Source organism: Haemorhous mexicanus, unplaced genomic scaffold (assembly GCF_027477595.1).
Source record: "Haemorhous mexicanus isolate bHaeMex1 unplaced genomic scaffold, bHaeMex1.pri scaffold_210_ctg1, whole genome shotgun sequence".
Classification (NCBI taxonomy): Eukaryota; Metazoa; Chordata; class Aves; order Passeriformes; family Fringillidae; genus Haemorhous; species Haemorhous mexicanus.
This window is the reverse complement of record NW_026776037.1, coordinates 5,084-24,585: the sequence shown is the minus strand read 5'-3', so window position 1 is coordinate 24,585 and position 19,502 is coordinate 5,084. Positions and strand designations below refer to the sequence as shown.

The 19,502-nt window shown below is 48.7% G+C and overlaps 1 protein-coding gene across 1 annotated transcript; it reads left to right on the top strand.

Moving 5' to 3' along the window:
- Window positions 1-3,664: 3,664 nt before the first annotated feature.
- On the top strand, window positions 3,665-16,912 carry LOC132322925 (EVI5-like protein; the record flags this gene model as incomplete). The annotated part of the gene is made up of 3 exons (XM_059837671.1): window positions 3,665-3,790; window positions 11,762-11,906; window positions 16,723-16,912. Coding segments are annotated over exons 2-3 (309 nt in total), but the record flags the coding sequence as incomplete, so codon positions are not given.
- Between the last annotated feature and the right edge of the window lie 2,590 nt (window positions 16,913-19,502).

The following is a 19,502-nucleotide window of genomic DNA, read 5'->3' as shown; positions in this document are numbered from 1 at the left end:
TGCAAAACCAATCCCGATTTTTTTAAGGGATTTGCCAAAGACGACAGTTCACTTGGAAAATGGTAAAAGGTGAATTAAACCTTCACAAAACCGACAAGAAAAGGACTAAGTAAGGAAAACCAGGCCTGGGACCTTCCCTCACGGCTGCCCACCGTGGGATGGCTCCTGTTCAAGATGGACGCTTCGCCTTTTATACCCGGGGGCTGCATCAGCCAATCGCGGCCTTCCTGGAGCCTGTCAGTCAACTCTTCTTTGCTGTTCATTGGTGGAGGCTGCTTTCCTGCAATCTGATTGGAGGGTCGGGTGCTGCCAGGCCCCGCCCCGAGAGCACAGAACATGGAAATGACAATAATTATACATCAACAAGGCTTCTCTAAATATTCACATCATTTAATTGCCAGGGTCGTTAATCACGGTAGCTGTCTATAACAAAGGTGAGGGGAAAAAGAGTGGGGAAGGTGAGGGGAAAAGGGCTGGAAATGTGAGGGGGAAAAAGAGTGGGGAAGGTGAGGGGAAAAGGTGAGAAACGTGAAGGGGAAAAGGGAAATATGAGGGGGAAAAGTTGGGAAATGAGAGAGGGAAAAGGGCAGGAAATGTGAGGGGAAAATGGCGGGAAAGGTGAGGGGGAAAGGGTGGGAAATGTGAGGGGGAAAAAGAGTGGGGAAGGTGAGGGGAAAAGGGCTGGAAATGTGAGGGGGAAAAAGAGTGGGGAAGGTGAGGGGAAAAGGTGAGAAACGTGAAGGGGAAAAGGGAAATATGAGGGGGGAAAGGGTGGGAAATGTGAGGGGGAAAAGTTGGGAAATGAGAGAGGGAAAAGGGCAGGAAATGTGAGGGGAAAATGGCGGGAAAGGTGAGGGGGAAAGGGCAGGAAATGTGAGGGGAAAATGGCGGGAAAGGTGAGGGGGAAAGGGTAGGAAATGTGAGGGGGGAAGGGTGGGAAATGTGAGGGGGAAAAGTTGGGAAATGAGAGAGGGAAAAGGGCAGGAAATGTGAGGGGAAAATGGCGGGAAAGGTGAGGGGGAAAGGGCGGGAAATGTGAGGGGGAAAAAGGTGGGAAAGGTGAGGGGAAAAAGGGTAGGAAATGTGAGGGGAAAAAGAGTGGGGAAGGTGAGGGGAAAAGGGCTGGAAATGTGAGGGGGAAAAAGAGTGGGGAAGGTGAAGGGAAAAGGTGAGAAACGTGAAGGGGAAAAGGGAAATATGAGGGGGGGAAGGGTGGGAAATGTGAGGGGGAAAAGTTGGGAAATGAGAGAGGGAAAAGGGCAGGAAATGTGAGGGGAAAATGGCGGGAAAGGTGAGGGGGAAAGGGCGGGAAATGTGAGGGGGGAAAAAGGTGGGAAAGGTGAGGGGAAAAGGGCTGGAAATGTGAAGAGGAAAAAGAGTGGGGAAGGTGAGGGGAAAAGGGCTGGAAATGTGAGGGGGAAAAAGAGTGGGGAAGTTGAAGGGAAAAGGTGAGAAACGTGAAGGGGAAAAGGGAAATATGAGGGGGGAAAGGGTGGGAAATGTGAGGGGGAAAAGTTGGGAAATGAGAGAGGGAAAAGGGCAGGAAATGTGAGGGGAAAATGGCAGGAAAGGTGAGGGGGAAAGGGCGGGAAATGTGAGGGGGAAAAAGGCAGGAAATTTGAGGGGGAAAGGGCGGGTAATATGAGGGGGAAAAAGGTGGGAAAGGTGAGGGGAAAAGGTGAGAAACATGAGGGGAAAAAAGGGAAATATGAGGGGGGAAAAGGGCGAGAAACGTGAGGGGGAAAAGGGCTGGAAACATGAGAGAGAAAATGGTGGGAAATCTGAGGGGAAATGGACAGGAAATGTGAGGGGGAAAGGGTGGGAAAGGTGATGAGAAAAAGGGTGGGAAATGTGAGGGGGAAAGGACGGGAAACATCAGGGGGAAACAGTGGGAAATGTGAGAGGAAAGAGTTGGGAAATGTGAGGAGAAAAGAGTTGGGAAATGTGAGGGGGAAAGGGTGGGAAGTGTGAGGGGAAAAAGATTGGGAAACATGAAGAGGAATCATTGGGAAATGTGAGGAGGGAAAGGTGAGAAGTGTGAGGGGGAAAAGGGTGGGAAATGTGAGGGGAAAAAGATTGGGAAACATGAGGAGGAATCATTGGGAAATGTGAGGAGGGAAAGGTGAGAAGTGTGAGGGGGAAAGGGTGGGAAGTGTGAGGGGAAAAAGATTGGGAAACATGAGGAGGAATCATTGGGAAATGTGAGGGGGGAAAGGTGAGAAGTGTGAGGGGGAAAAGGGTGGGAAAGGTGAGGGGAAAAGGGAGAGGAAAGTGAGAGGGAAAACGCAGGAATTTTCCAGTGCCAGGGCAGATTTTAAGCACCAACCGAGAGCCCGTGGATGAGGATTTTGAGCTCTTTTTTTTGGGGAAAAAAGAGGGCTGGAGGAACAAAAAGCTGATTTTGAGGGGTAATTAAACCAAAAAAATCCTAAATTTTGGATTTTTTGGGAGTAATTTATTCCAAAAATGAGGCACTAAGGCGACTTCCAGTTGTCATCCATGTGGTTGACCAGAAAATCCAGCGCTCGAGGATGTGGTTTAGCAGGAATTCCAGGAAATTCTCAGAAATTTCTGGGGAAAAGCAAAATAAAGGATCAGGAAATGAAGGAATGGAGTCTGGGAAAGAGAATCAGTTGGGAAGAGCTGAGATGTGTCACGTGTGGGACAGAAAATAGAAGTTTTCCTGTTAAGAACAGGAAAATTCCTGATATTTAGAGGAATATTCCCCTTCTGTGTGAACAGGGATCCCCTCACTCCACCCTGGGTATTCTCAGATGCCTGAGGGAATGAAGGATCCCTTCACTCCAGATCCCTGAGGGAATGAGGGATGCCCTCACCCCATTCCAGATCCCTGAGGGAAGAAGCAATCCCCTCACCCCAGATTCCTGAGGGAATCGACATCCCTGGGCATTCCCAGATTCCTGAGGGAATGAGGGATCCCCTCATCCTATCCCTGGTCATTCCCATATCCAGATTCCTGAACGATCCTCACTCCATCGCGGCTGACCCCTCACCGCTCTCCCCCATCCCTGGGGTCTCCAATGGCGCGACCCTCCGTCCCCACACGGCTCTTCGACGCCCCATTGGAACAGGCGCCTGTCAATCATCGCCACTGGCCAATAGAAGTCGCTCATTTCCCCAGGGGAGCGGGACGAGCGCCTAGAGTTGGGGGCGGGACTCCTCCTGGTACGCGCGCTTCCATTGGCTGGCTCAGCAGCTTCTGCCCTGCAATTGGCTGAGACTCTTGTCAATCAAATCCAAGCTTTCAGGTAGAGCGGCGGGGCTTGTCGTCCTGTCCTGTCAGCCAGGTGCCACTCCAAGCGAGACGCGGCAGTTGATTGGCTGTTTTGCCCATCAATCATCCGCACCTGAGCCTCGGTTCCCACACCGCTTCCCACCGCTCCGCACCTGAGCCTTCCATTCGTCGCTTCCACACCTTTTCCCACCGCCACTCACGGGGGTGTGGGCGCCGAGCCCCTCCTTGGTTCTCATTGGATAAACACCCTGCCCATCAACTCGATTGCTCAATTCCATTGGTCATCGGGGCGGCAGGCGGGGCTTGTCATTGCAGTTCCCTCTCGTGATTAGCGAAGACGCTGCCGGTGGGCGGTCCCAGACGGGGAACTCGAGCGCTGATTGGACGCGGTGCTCGCCCGCTGTCAGTCAGTGCCGGCCGGGGCGGCGGCGGCGGCTCCGCGATGGCGGCGGCTGCGGGGCTGCCGGTGAGGGGGAAACGGCGCGGAGCCCCCCCGGGAGGGCGGCCGGGGGTCGCCATGGCCACGGACCGCAGGTACGAGGGGCCGGCGGGGCCGTGAGGGAGCTGTCATTGAACAATGGAGGGTTCCCCCCTCAGGGATGAGGGCGATGGGGGGGGCGGGGCATCGCCCCCCTGAGGGGGAAAATGGAGGCGCCCCCTCCCAGTGGGGTGAGGGGGTTCCCGCCTTTTTTGTGCGAGGGGGTGACAGCCCTGAGGGGCGTTTGGGGTGACCCCTCTTTGTGAGGGGCTTTGGGGTGACTCCTCCTGAGGGGGGGTTGGCGTCACCCCCCTTTGAGGGGATTTGGATTGACTCCGCTTTTGGGGGGGGGGTTGGGGTCACCCCCCTTTGAGGGGATTTGGATTGACTCCGCTTTTAGGGGGGGGTTGGGGTCACCCCCCCCTTTGTGAGGGGGTTTGGGCTCCCCCCATTTTTGGGGGGGTTGGAGTCACCCCCATTTTTGGGGGGCTTTGGAGTCACCCCCATTTTTGGGAGGGTTTGGGATCACCCCCCCTTTGGGGGTGGCTTTGGGGTCACTCCATTTTTGGGGGGTTTTAGGGTCACCCCCCTTTTTGGGTGTTTGGGGTTACCCCCCTTTGTGAGGGGGTTTGGGGACACCCCATTTTTGGGGGGGCGTTGGGGTCACCCCCATTTTTGGGGGGGCGTTGGGGTCACCCCATTTTTGAGGGGTTTTGGATTGACCCTCCCCTTTTTTGGGGGGGGGTTGAGGTCACCCCAATTTTAGGGGATTTGGGCTCACCCCATTTTTGGGGAACCCTTGTTCTGACCCCCCCATTTTAGGGTTTTTTTGGGTCAAACTCGCCCTTTCTGGGTGTTTTGGGGTGTTTGGGGTTTTTTGGGGGGGTGAAATGTGACATTTTGGGGGGAAAATGGGACATTTGGGGTGTAAAATGTGGGAGTTTTCGGGCAAAAAGATCAAATTTTGTGTCGAAAAAATCAAATTTTGGGGTTGAAATGTGGGATTTGGGGGCTGAGATGGGAAAATTTGGGGTGAAATGTGGGATTTGGGGGCTGAGATGGGAAATTTTGGGGTGAAATGTGGGATTTGGGGCCTGAAATGGGAAATTTTGGGATGAAATGTGGGATTTGGGGCTGCAATGGGAAATTTTGGGGTGGAATGTGGGATTTGGGGGCTGAAATGGGAATTTTTGGGGTGAAATGTGGGATTTGGGGGCTGAGATGGGAAAATTTGGGGTGAAATGTGGGATTTGGGGGCTGAGATGGGAAAATTTGGGGTGAAATGTGGGATTTGGGGGCTGAAATGGGAATTTTTGGGGTGGAATGTGGGATTTGGGGCTGAAATGTGAATGTTTGGGACCTTAATGTGAATGTTTGGGACCTTAATGTGAATTTTTGGGGCTGCCATGTGAATTTTTGGGGCCGAAAGGTGAATTTTTGGTCTGAAGCAGAGGATTTTGGGGCTGAATCAGAGGATTTGTGACCAAAATGTGAATTTCTGAGGCTGCAATGTGATTTTTTGGGGCTGCAATGTGAATTTTTGGGGCTGAAATACGAGTTTCTGGGATTGCAATGGGAATTTTTGGGGTTGAAATGTGAATTCTTGGGCAGAGCCACAGGATTTTTAAGGCTGCAATGGGAATTTTTGGGGCTGCAATGGGAATTTCTGGTCCTGAATCGGAGGATTTGATGCTGCCATGGGAATTTTTGGGCTGAACCAGAAGATTTGGGGCTGAAGCAGAGGATTTGGGGTTGAAGTGTGAATTTTTGGGGCCGCAATGTGAATTTTTGGGGCTGCAATGTGAATTTCTGGGGCCGCAATGTGAATTTCTGGGGCTGCCATGTGAATTTTGGGGCTGAAATGTGGATTTTTGGGGTTGAAATGTGAATTCTTGGGCAGAACCACAGGATTTTTGGGGCTGCCATGTGAATTTTTGGTCTGAAGCAGAGGATTTTGGGGTTGAAATGTGAATTTCTGGGGCCGAAATGTGAATTTTTAGTCCTGCATAGTAGATATTTGGGACTGCAATGGGAATTTTTGGGGCTGAAATGGGAATTTCTGGTGCTGCCATGTGAATTTTGGGCTGAATCAGAGGATTTTGGGGTTGAAATGTGAATTTCTGGGGCCGAAATGTGATTTTTTTGGTCCTGCAATGTGAATTTTTAGTCCTGCAATGGGAATTTCTGGGGCTGCAATGGGAATTTCTGGGGCTGCATTGTGAATTTTGGGGCTGAAGCAGAGGATTTGGGCCTGCAATGTGAATTTTTGGGCTGCAATGTGATTTTTTGGGGCTGCAATGGGAATTTTTGGGCTGAATCGAAGGATTTTTGGGCTGCAATGGGAATTTTTGGGGCTGCAGTGTGAATATTTAGTCCTGCTATGTGGATATTTGGGGCTGAAATGTGGATTTTTTTGGGGTGAAATGTGGGATTTGGGGCTGCAATGGGAAATTTTGGGGTGGAATGTGGGATTTGGGGGCTGAGATGGGAAAATTTGGGGTGAAATGTGGGATTTGGGGCTGAAATGGGAAATTTTGGGGTGAAATGTGGGATTTGGGGGCTGCAATGGGAAATTTTGGGGTGAAATGTGGGATTTGGGGGCTGAGATGGGAAAATTTGGGAATGAAATGTGGATTTGGGGGCTGAGATGGGAAAATTTTGGGGTGAAATGTGGGATTTGGGGCTGCAATGGGAAATTTTGGGGTGGAATGTGGGATTTGGGGCTGAAATGGGAAATTTTGGGGTGGAATGTGGGATTTGGGGGCTGAAATGGGAAATTTTGGGGTGGAATGTGGGATTTGGGGGCTGCAATGGGAAATTTTGGGGTGAAATGTGGGATTTGGGGGCTGAAATGGGAATTTTGGGGTGGAATGTGGGATTTGGGGGCTGAAATGGGAAATTTTGGGGTGAAATGTGGGATTTGGGGCTGAAATGGGAATTTTGGGGTGAAATGTGGGATGAAGTGCAGGATTTTGGGGCTGAAATGTGAATTTTGGGGCCTGAAATGTGGCATTTGGGGTGAACTGTGGGGTTTTGGGGCAGAAATGCCAGATTTTAGGGCTGCAAGGTGAACTTTTGGTGCCATCATGTGAATTTTTATTGCTGAAATGCAAGATTTGGTGCTGAAATGTCAATTTTGGATGCTGAAATGTCAATTTTGGGGCTGCCATGGGAATTTTTGGGGCTGCCATGGGAATTTTTGCAGCCACCATGGGAATTTCTGACAGTGAAATGGGAATTTTTGGTGCTGCCATGTGACATTTTGATGCTGCCATGGGAATTTTTGGGCTGAACCAGAGGATTTTGGGGCTGAAGCAGAGGATTTGGGGTTGAAGTGTGAATTTTTGGGGCTGCAATGGGAATTTTTGGGCTGAATCAGAGGATTTGGGGGCTGAAATGTGAATTTCTGGGGCCAAAATGTGAATTTTTGGGGCTGCAATGGTAATTTTTGGGGTTGCAATGTGAATTCTTGGGCAGAGCCACAGGATTTTTAAGGCTGCAGTGGGAATTTTTGGGCTGCCATGGGAATTTTTGGACTGAACCAGAAGATTTGGGGCTGAATCCGAGGATTTGGGGTTGAAGTGTGAATTTTTGGGGCTGAAATGTGAATTTTTGGGGCTGCAATGGGAATTTTTGGGCTGAATCAGAGGATTTTGGGGCTGAAATGTGAATTTCTGGGGCCAAAATGTGAATTTTTGGCCCTGCAATGTGATTTTTTGGGGCTGAAGCAGAGGATTTGGGATTGAAGTGTGAATTCTTGGGGCTGCAATGGGAATTTTTGGGGTTGAAATGTGAATTCTTGGGCAGAGCCACAGGATTTTTAAGGCTGCAATGGGAATTTTTGGGGCTGCCATGGGAATTTTTGGACTGAACCAGAAGATTTGGGGCTGAATCCGAGGATTTGGGGTTGAAGTGTGAATTTTTGGGGCCGAAATGTGAATTTCTGGGGTTGCAAGTGGAATTTTTGGGGTTGCAATGTGAATTTTTGGTCTGAATCAGAGGATTTTGGGGTTGAAATGTGAATTTTTGGGGCCGAAATGTGAATTTTTGGTGCTGCAATGGGAATTTTTGGGGTTGCAATGGGAATTTTTGCTCTGAATCAGAGGATTTTGGGTTTGAAATGTGAATTTTTGGGGCCGAAATGTGAATTTTTGGGGCTGCAATGTGATTTTTTGGTCCTGCAAGGTGAATTTCTAGTCCTGCATAGTGGATATTTGGTGCTGCAATGGGAATTTTTGGGGCTGCAATGGGAATTTTGGGGCTGAAGCAGAGGATTTGGGCCTGCAATGTGAATTTTTGGGCTGCAATGGGAATTTTTGGGGCTGCAATGTGAATTTTGGGGCTGAATCGGAGGATTTGGGCCTGGAATGTGAATTTTTGGGCTGCAATGTGATTTTTTGGGGCTGCAATGGGAATTTTTGGGGCTGAATCTGAGGATTTTGGGGCTGCAATGGGAATTTTTGGGCTGCAATGGGAATTTTTGGGGCTGCAGTGTGAATATTTAGTCCTGCTGTGTGGATATTTGGGGCTGAAATGTGGATTTTTTTGGGGCTGCAATGTGAATCTTTGGGCTGAATCAGAGGATTTGGTGCTGAATGTGAATTTTTGGGGCCGAAATGTGAATTTTTGGGTCTGAAGTGTGAATTTTTGGGGCTGCAATGTGAATTTTTAGGGCTGCCATGTGAATTTTTAGGCTGAAATGTGGATTTTTGGGGTTGCAATGTGAATTCTTGGGCAGAACCACAGGATTTTTGGGGCTGCCATGTGAATTTTTGGGGCCGAAATGTGAATTTTTGGTCTGAAGCAGAGGATTTTGGGGTTGAAATGTGAATTTCTGGGGCCGAAATGTGAATTTTTAGTCCTACATAGTGGATATTTGGGACTGCAATGGGAAATTTTTGGGGCTGCCATGGGAATTTCTGGGGCTGCAATGGGAATTTTTGGGGCTGCCATGTGAATTTTTGGTCTGAATCAGAGGATTTTGGGGTTGAAATGTGAATTTCTGGGGCCGAAATGTGATTTTTTTGGTCCTGCAATGTGAATTTTTAGTCCTGCAATGTGAATTTTTGGGGCTGCAATGTGAATTTTTGGGCTGAAGCAGAGGATTTGGGCCTGCAATGTGAATTTCTGGGCTGCAATGTGATTTTTTGGGGCTGCAATGGGAATTTTTGGGCTGCAATGGGAATTTTTGGGCTGCAATGGGAATTTTTGGGGCTGCAGAGTGAATATTTAGTCCTGCTATGTGGATATTTGGGGCTGAAATGTGGATTTTTTTTGGGGCTGCAATGGGAATCTTTGGGCTGAATCCGAGGATTTGGTGCTGAATGTGAATTTTTGGGGCCGAAATGTGAATTTTTGGGTCTGAAGTGTGAATTTTTGGGGCTGCAATGTGAATTTTTAGGGCTGCCATGTGAATTTTTGGGCTGAAATGTGGATTTTTGGGGTTGCAATGTGAATTCTTGGGGTTGCAAAGTGAATTTTTGGGGTTGCAAAGTGAATTTTTGGTCTGAATCAGAGGATTTTGGGGTTGAAATGTGAATTTCTGGGGCCGAAATGTGATTTTTTGGTCCCGCAATGTGAATTTTTAATCCTGAAATGTGGATATTTGGGGCTGCAATGGGAATTTTTGGGGCTGCAATGGGAATTTTTGGGCTGAAGCAGAGGATTTGGTGCTGAATGTGAATTTTTGGGCTGCAATGTGATTTTTTGGGCCTGCAATGTGAATTTTTGGGGCTGCAATGGGAATTTTTGGGCTGCAATGGGAATTTTTGGGGCTGAATCTGAGGATTTTGGGGCTGCAATGGGAATTTTTGGGCTGCAATTTGAATTTTTGGGGCTGCAGAGTGAATATTTAGTCCTGCTATGTGGATATTTGGGGCTGAAATGTGGATTTTTTTGGGGCTGCAATGTGAATCTTTGGGCTGAATCCGAGGATTTGGTGCTGAATGTGAATTTTTGGGGCCGAAATGTGAATTTTGGGTCTGAAGCAGAGGATTTTGGGGTTGAAATGTGAATTTCTGGGGCCGAAATGTGAATTTTTGGGGCCGAAATGTGATTTTTTGGTCCCGCAATGTGAATTTTTAATCCTGAAATGTGGATATTTGGGACTGCAATGGGAATTTTTGGGTCTGCAATGGGAATTTTTGCTCTGAATCAGAGGATTTGGAGCTGCAATGGGAATTTTTGGGGCTGCAATGGGAATTTTTGGGGCTGCAATGGGAATTTTTGGGGCTGCAATATGAATTTTAGGGGCTGCCATGGGAATTTTTGGGCTGAACCAGAGGATTTTGGGGCTGAATCAGAGGATTTGGGGTTGAAATGTGAATTTTTGGGACCTTAATGTGAATTTTTGGGACCTTAATGTGAATTTTTGGGACCGAAATGTGAATTTTGGGGCTGAAGCAGAGGATTTTGGGGCTGAATCAGAGGATTTGTGACCAAAATGTGAATTTCTGAGGCTGCAATGTGAATTTTTGGGGCTGCAATGTGAATTTTTGGGGCTGAAATACGAGTTTTTGGGGTTGCAATGGGAATTTTTGGGGTTGAAATGGGAATTTTTGGGGTTGAAATGTGAATTCTTGGGCAGAGCCACAGGATTTTTAAGGCTGCAGTGGGAATTTTTGGGCTGCCATGGGAATTTTTTGGGCTGCCATGGGAATTTTTGGGGCTGAATCAGAGGATTTGGGGCTGAAGCAGAGGATTTGGAGTTGAAATGTGAATTTTTGGGACCTAAATGTGAATTTTTGGTCCTGCAATGTGGATATTTGGGACTGAAATGTGAATTTTTGGGGCTTCAATGGGAATTTTTGGTGCTGCCATGTGACGTTTTGATGCTGCCATGGGAATTTTTGGGCTGAGCCAGAGGATTTTGGGGCTGAAGCAGAGGATTTGGGGTTGAAATGTGAATTTCTGGGGCTGCAATGGGAATTTTGGGGCTGAATCAGAGGATTTTGGGGCTGAAATGTGAATTTCTGGGGCCAAAATGTGAATTTTTGGCCCTGCAATGTGATTTTTTTGGGGCTGAAGCAGAGGATTTGGAAATGAAGTGTGAATTCTTGGGGCTGCAATGGGAATTTTTGGGGCTGAAATGTGAATTCTTGGGCAGAGCCACAGGATTTTTAAGGCTGCAGTGGGAATTTTTGGGCTGCCATGGGAATTTTTGGGCTGAAGCAGAGGATTTTGGGGCTGAATCGAGGATTTGGGACCGAAATGTGAATTTTTGGGGCTGCAATGTGAATTTCTGGTCCTGAATCAGAGGATTTGGGGCTGCAATGGGAATTTTGGGGCCGCAGTGTGAATTTTGAGCCCCTAATGTGAATTTCTGGGACCGAAATGTGAATTTCGGGCCCGCAATGTGAATTTTGGTGCTGCAATGTGAATTTCTGGTGCTGCAATGTGAATTTCTGGTCCTGAATCGGAGGATTTGGTGCTGAATGTGAATTTTTAGGGCTGCCATGTGAATTTTTAGTCCTGCAATGTGAATTTTTGGGGCTGCAATGTGAATTTTGGGCTGAAGCAGAGGATTTTGGGGCTGCAATGTGAATTTCTGGTGCTGCAATGTGAATTTTTGGGGCTGCAATGGGAATTTCTGGTCCTGAATCGGAGGATTTGGGGCTGCAATGGGAATTTTGGGCCCGCAGTGTGAATTTCTGGTGCTGCAATGTGAATTCTGGCCCTGCAATGTGAATTTTGGGCCCCTAATGTGAATTTTGGGTCTGCAATGTGAATTTTGAGCCCCTAATGTGAATTTCTGCCCCTACAATGTGAATTTCTGCCCCTACAATGTGAATTTCTGCCCCCACAATGTGAATCTCTGCCCCCACAATGTGAATTCTGGCCCTGCAATGTGAGTTCTGCCCCCACAGAGTGAGTTCTGCCCCCACAGAGTGAGTTCTGCCCCCACAATGTGAGTCTCTGCCCCCACAATGTGAGTTCTGCCCCCACAATGTGAGTTCTGCCCCCACAGAGTGAGTTCTGCCCCCACAGAGTGAATCTCTGCCCCCTCAATGTGAGTTCTGCCCCCGCAGAGCGCCGTGGTGCCGCCGGTGAGGCCATGGCGTCCCGGCCGGGCAGCCCCGAGGCGGCGCCGCCCGCGCGCCCCCCGAGCGCCGAGCCCGAGGCGCTGAGCCCCGACGAGCTGCAGCTGCTGGCCAAGCTGGAGGAGCAGAACCGGTGAGTGCTCCGGGCTGAGCTCCTGGCTCTGGGCCCTTCGCTGGGGGAGAATCAGGGCTCACACCCATCTCCTGGGGCTGGGGAAAGAGCTGCGTGGCTGGGGAGAGTAGCTCCAGTTTGGGGTGGGATAGCTCCAGTTTGGGTAGGATATCTCCATTTTTGGGTGGGATAGCTCCAGTTTTGGGTGGGATAGCTCCATTTTTGGGTGGGATAGCTCCATTTTTGGGTGGGATAGCTCCATTTTTGGGTTTGATATCTCCATTTTTGGGTGGGATAGCTCCATTTTTGGGTGGGATAGCTCCATTTTTGGGTGGAATGTCTCCATTTTTGGGTGGGATAGCTCCATTTTTGGGTGGGATAGCTCCATTTTTGGGTTTGATGTCTCCATTTTTGGGTGGGATATCTCCATTTTGGGTGGGATATCTCCATTTTGGGTGGAATATTTCCATTTTTGGGTGGAATATTTCCATTTTTGGGTGGGATATTTCCATTTTTGGGTTTGATATCTCCATTTTGGGTGGAATGTCTCCATTTTTGGGTGGGATAGCTCCATTTTTGGGTGGGATAGCTCCATTTTTGGATGGAATATTTCCATCTTTGGGTTTGATAGCTCCATTTTGGATGGAATATCTCCATTTTTGGGTGGAATATCTCCATTTTTGGGTCGAATGTCCCCATTGTTGGGTGGGATATCTCCATTTTGGGTGGGATAGCTCCATTTTTGGGTGGGATATTTCCATGTTTGGGTGGAATGTCTCCATTTATGAGTGGAATACCTCCATTTTTGGGTCGAATGTCCCCATTTTTGGGTGGGATAGCTCCAGTTTTGGGTGGGATAGCTCCATTTTGGGTGGAATATCTCAATTTTTGGGTGGGATATCTCCATTTTTGGGTGGGATAGCTCCATTTTTGGGTGGGATAGCTCCATTTTTGGGTGGGATAGCTCCATTTTTGGGTGGAATGTCTCCATTTTTGGGTGGAATATTTCCATTTTTGGGTGGGATAGCTCCATTTTTGGAGATGTTGGAGTTTTGGCCAAGCTGGAGGAGCAGAACCGGTGAGTGCTCCGGGCTGCGCTCCTGGCTCTGGGCCCTTCGCTGGGGGAGAATCGGGGCTCACACCCATCTCCTGGGGCTGGGGAAAGAGCTCCATTTCTGGGAAAAGAGCTCCAATCTTGGGGTCATTTGGAGGAAATATCCCCATTGTTGGGGTCCTTTGGGGGAAATATCCCCATCTTTGGGGTTCTTTGGGGGAAATATCTCCATTTTTGGGGTCATTGGGGGAAATATCCCCATTTTTGGGGTCCTTTGGGGGAAATATCCCCATTGTTGGGGTCCTTTTGGAGGAAATAGCTCCATTTTTGGGGTCCTTTGGGGGAAATATCCCCATTTTTGGGGGCATTTGGGGGAAACATCTCCATTTTTGGGGTCCTTTTGGGGGAAATAGCTCCATTTTTGGGGTCGTTTGGGGGAAATATCTCCATTTTTGGGGTCCTTTTGGGGGGAATATCTCCATTTTTGGGGTCATCTGGGGGGGAAATATCTCCATTTTTGCAGTAACTTGGGTGGAATATCTCCAGTTTTGGGTGGGATATCTCCATTTTTGGGTGGGATATCTCCATTTTTGGGTGGGATATCTCCATTTTTGGGTGGGATAGCTCCATTTTTGGGTGGGATATTTCCATGTTTGGGTGGAATGTCTCCATTTATGAGTGGAATACCTCCATTTTTGGGTGGGATAGCTCCATTTTGGGTGGGATATCTCCATTTTTGGGTGGGATAGCTCCATTTTGGGTGGGATATCTCCATTTTTGGGTGGGATATCTCCATTTTGGATGGAATATCTCCATGTTTGGGTGGAATGTCTCCATTTTTGGGTGGGATATCTCCATTTTAAATGGAATATCTCCATTTTTGGATGGAATATCTCCATTTTTGGGTGGAATGTCTCCATTTTTGGGTGGAATGTCTCCATTGTTGGAGATGTTGGAGGTTTGGCCAAGCTGGAGGAGCAGAACCGGTGAGCGCTCCGGGCCGAGCTCCTGGCTCTGGGCCCTTCGCTGGGACAGTCGGGGCTCACACCCATCTCCTGGGGCTGGGGAAAGAGCTCCATTTCTGGGAAAAGAGCTCCAATCTTGGGGTCATTTGGGGGAAATAGCTCCAGTTTTGGGGTCCTTTGGGGGAAATATCTCCATTGTTGGGTGGGATTTGGGGGAAAATATCTCCATTTTGGGTGGGATAGCTCCATTTTGGGTGGGATAGCTCCATTTTGGGTGGGATAGCTCCATTTTGGGTGGGATAGCTCCATTTTGGGTGGGATAGCTCCATTTTTGGGTGGGATATCTCCATTTTGGGTGGGATAGCTCCATTTTGGGTGGGATAGCTCCATTTTGGGTGGGATAGCTCCATTTTGGGTGGGATAGCTCCATTTTGGGTGGAATATTTCCATTTTTGGGTGGAATAGCTCCATTTTGGGTGGGATAGCTCCATTTTGGGTGGGATATCTCCATTTTTGGATGGAATATTTCCATTTTTGGATGGAATATCTCCATTTTTGGATGGAATATCTCCGTTTTTGGGTCGAATGTCCCCATTGTTGGGTGGGATATCTCCATTTTTGGGTGGGATAGCTCCATTTTTGGGTGGAATATCTCAATTTTTGGATGGAATATCTCCATTTTTGGGTGGGATAGCTCCATTTTTGGGTAGGATAGCTCCATTTTGGGTGGGATAGCTCCATTTTTGGGTGGAATAGCTCCATTTTGGGTGGGATAGCTCCATTTTTGGGTTTGATATCTCCATTTTTGGGTGGGATATCTCCATTTTGGGTGGAATGTCTCCATTTTTGGGTGGGATATCTCCATTTTGGATGGAATATCTCCATTTTTGGGTGGGATATCTCCATTTTGGGTGGAATGTCTCCATTTTTGGGTGGAATGTCTCCATTTTTGGGTGGGATATCTCCATTTTGGGTGGAATGTCTCCATTTTTGGGCGGGATATTTCCATTTTTGGAGATGTTGGAGGTTTGGCCAAGCTGGAGGAGCAGAACCGGTGAGCGCTCCGGGCCGAGCTCCTGGCTCTGGGCCCTTCGCTGGGGACAGTCGGGGCTCACACCCATCTCCTGGGGCTGGGAAAGAGCTCCATTTCTGGGAAAAGAGCTCCGTTTTTGGGGTCCTTTGGGGGAAATAGCTCCAGTTTTGGGGTCCTTTGGGGGAAATATCCCCATTGTTGGGGTCCTTTTGGAGGAAATAGCTCAATTTTTGGGGTCATTTGGGGGAAATATCCCCATTTTTGGGGTCCTTTTGGGGGGAATATCTCCATTTTTGGGGTCATCTGGGGGGGAAATATCTTCATTTTTGCAGTAACTTGGGTGGAATATCTCCAGTTTTGGGTGGGATATCTCCATTTTTGGGTGGAATGTCTCCATTTTTGGGTTTGATATCTCCATTTTGGGTGGAATGTCTCCATTTTTGGGTTTGATATCTCCATTTTGGGTGGAATGTCTCCATTTTTGGGTGGAATATCTCCATTTTTGGGTGGGATATCTCCATTTTTGGGTGGGATATCTCCATTTTTGGGTGGGATAGCTCCATTTTTGGGTGGAATAGCTCCATTTTGGGTGGGATATCTCCATTTTTGGGTGGGATATCTCCATTTTTGGGTGGGATAGCTCCATTTTGGGTGGGATATCTCCATTTTTGGGTGGAATAGCTCCATTTTGGGTGGGATAGCTCCATTTTTGGGTGGGATATCTCCATTTTTGGGTGGGATAGCTCCATTTTTGGGTGGGATAGCTCCATTTTGGGTGGGATATCTCCATTTTTGGGTGGAATAGCTCCATTTTGGGTGGGATAGCTCCATTTTTGGGTGGGATATCTCCATTTTTGGGTTTGATATCTCCATTTTTGGGTGGGATAGCTCCAGTTTTGGGTCACTCCCACCTGCCCTGGGCACATTTTGGGTCAGTTCTGGGTCATTTTTGGATCACATGTGGGTCAGTCCTGGGTCACTCTCTCCAGTTCAGCTTTGGGCCAATGCCACCCTCTCTGGGCACATTCTGGGTCACTCCTGGGTCAGTGCCACCTGCCCTGGGCACATTCTGGGTCAGTCCTGGGTCAGTGCCAACTCCTTGGGCACATTTTGGGTCAGTCCTGGGTCAGTGCCACCTCCTTTGGGGACATTTTGTGTCAGTGCCACCCTCTCTGGGCACATTCTGGGTCACTCCTGGGTCAGTGCCACCTCCTTTGGGCACATTCTGGGTCACTCCTGGGTCAGTGCCACCTGCCCTGGGCACATTTTGGGTCAGTGCCACCTGCCCTGGGCACATTTTGGGTCAGTGCCACCTGCCCTGGGCACACTTTGGGTCACTCCTGGGTCAGTGCCACCTGCCCTGGGCACATTTTGGGTCAGTGCCACCTCCTTTGGGCACATTTTGGGTCAGTCCTGGGTCAGTGCCACCTGCCCTGGGCACATTTTGGGTCACTCCTGGGTCAGTGCCACCTGCCCTGGGCACATTCTGGGTCAGTTCTGGGTCAGTGCCACCTCCTTGGGCACATTTTGGGTCAGTGCCACCTCCTTTGGGCACATTTTGGGTCACTCCTGGGTCAGTGCCACCTGCCCTGGGCACATTCTGGGTCAGTTCTGGGTCAGTGCCACCTGCCCTGGGCACATTTTGGGTCAGTGCCACCTGCCCTGGGCACATTTTGGGTCACTCCTGGGTCCCTCCCATGTCCCTGGGGCACGTTTGGTGTCCCTGCCCCCTCTCTGCCCCCTCCCTGGCCCCTCCTGGGTGACCGGGGTGGCCGTGTCCCCCAGGCTGCTGGAGGCCGACTCCAAGTCGCTGCGCTCGGTGAACGGCTCGCGGCGCAACAGCGGCTCCTCGCTGGTGTCCAGCTCCTCGGCCTCGTCCAACCTCAGCCACCTGGAGGAGGACACCTGGATCCTCTGGGGCCGCATCGTCAACGAGTGGGACGAGTGGAGGAGGAAGAAGGAGAAGCTGCTCAAGGTGGGCTTGGGGTGGAATTCTTCAGTTCCTTGGCTTTGGGCTGGGATGGTCCCTCAGGATGAGTTTTGGGGTGGGTTTGTCCCTCAGGAGGAGTTTTGGGGTGGGTTGGTCCCTCAGGATGAGTTTTGGGGTGGGTTTGTCCCTCAGGATGGGTTTTGGGGTGGGTTGGTCCCACAGGATGAGTTTTGGGGTGGGTTTGTCCCACAGGATGAGTTTTGGGGTGGGTTGGTCCCACAGGATGGGTTTTGGGGTGGGTTGGTCCCACAGGATGGGTTTTGGGGTGGATTTGTCCCACAGGATGAGTTTTGGGGTGGGTTTGTCCCACAGGATGAGTTTTGGGGTGGGTTTGTCCCACAGGATGAGTTTTGGGGTGGGTTTGTCCCACAGGATGAATTTTGGGATGGATTTTTGTCCATTTTCTCCTGGTTTGGGATGGGTTTTCCAATGGGATGAATTTTGGGATGGATTTCTCCAGTTTGTTGGGTTTTGGGGTGGATTTGTCCAATTTTTTGGGGTTTTGGGGTGAAATTGTCCAGTTTCTCATGGTTTGGGGATGGATTTGTCCAGTTTGTTCAGTTTTGGGATGGATTTGTCCAGTTTGTTCCACTCTGGGATGGATTTGTCCAGTTTGTTCCATTTTGGGATGGATTTGTCCAGTTTGTTCCATTCTGGGATGGATTTGTCCAGTTTGTTCCATTTTGGGATGGATTTGTCCAGTTTGTTCCATTTTGGGATGGATTTGTCCAGTTTGTTCCATTCTGGGATGGATTTGTCCAGTTTGTTCAGTTCTGGGATGGATTTGTCCAGTTTGTTCAGTTCTGGGATGGATTTGTCCAGTTTGTTCCATTCTGGGATGGATTTGTCCAGTTTGTTCCATTCTGGGATGGATTTGTCCAGTTTGTTCCACTCTGGGATGGATTTGTCCAGTTTGTTCAGTTCTGGGATGGATTTGTCCAGTTTGTTCCATTTTGGGATGGATTTGTCCAGTTTGTTCAGTTCTGGGATGGATTTGTCCAGTTTGTTCAGTTCTGGGATGGATTTGTCCAGTTTGTTCCATTCTGGGATGGATTTGTCCAGTTTGTTCCATTCTGGGATGGATTTGTCCAGTTTGTTCCATTTTGGGATGGATTTGTCCAGTTTGTTCAGTTCTGGGATGGATTTGTCCAGTTTGTTCAGTTCTGGGATGGATTTGTCCAGTTTGTTCAGTTCTGGGATGGATTTGTCCAGTTTGTTCCATTCTGGGATGGATTTGTCCAGTTTGTTCCATTCTGGGATGGATTTGTCCAGTTTGTTCAGTTCTGGGATGGATTTGTCCAGTTTGTTCCATTCTGGGATGGATTTGTCCAGTTTGTTCCACTCTGGGATGGATTTGTCCAGTTTGTTCAGTTCTGGGATGGATTTGTCCAGTTTGTTCAGTTTGGGATGGATTTGTCCAGTTTGTTCCACTCTGGGATGGATTTGTCCAGTTTGTTCCACTCTGGGATGGATTTGTCCAGTTTGTTCCATTCTGGGATGGATTTGTCCAGTTTGTTCCATTCTGGGATGGATTTGTCCAGTTTGTTCAGTTCTGGGATGGATTTGTCCAGTTTGTTCAGTTCTGGGATGGATTTGTCCAGTTTGTTCAGTTCTGGGATGGATTTGTCCAGTTTGTTCCATTCTGGGATGGATTTGTCCAGTTTGTTCCATTCTGGGATGGATTTGTCCAGTTTGTTCCACTCTGGGATGGATTTGTCCAGTTTGTTCCATTCTGGGATGGATTTGTCCAGTTTGTTCCACTCTGGGATGGATTTGTCCAGTTTGTTCCATTCTGGGATGGATTTGTCCAGTTTGTTCAGTTCTGGGATGGATTTGTCCAGTTTGTTCCACTCTGGGATGGATTTGTCCAGTTTGTTCCATTTTGGGATGGATTTGTCCAGTTTGTTCCACTCTGGGATGGATTTGTCCAGTTTGTTCAGTTCTGGGATGGATTTGTCCAGTTTGTTCCATTCTGGGATGGATTTGTCCAGTTTGTTCCATTCTGGGATGGATTTGTCCAGTTTGTTCCATTCTGGGATGGATTTGTCCAGTTTGTTCCATTTTGGGGTGGATTTGTCCAGTTTGTTCCATTTTGGGATGGATTTGTCCAGTTTGTTCAGTTCTGGGATGGATTTGTCCAGTTTGTTCCATTCTGGGATGGATTTGTCCAGTTTGTTCCATTCTGGGATGGATTTGTCCAGTTTGTTCCATTTTGGGATGGATTTGTCCAGTTTGTTCAGTTCTGGGATGGATTTGTCCAGTTTGTTCCATTCTGGGATGGATTTGTCCAGTTTGTTCCATTCTGGGATGGATTTGTCCAGTTTGTTCCATTCTGGGATGGATTTGTCCAGTTTGTTCCGTTCTGGGATGGATTTGTCCAGTTTGTTCCATTCTGGGATGGATTTGTCCAGTTTGTTCAGTTCTGGGATGGATTTGTCCAGTTTGTCCCATTCTGGGATGGATTTGTCCAGTTTGTTCAGTTCTGGGATGGATTTGTCCAGTTTGTTCCATTTTGGGATGGATTTGTCCAGTTTGTTCCATTTTGGGATGGATTTGTCCAGTTTGTTCAGTTCTG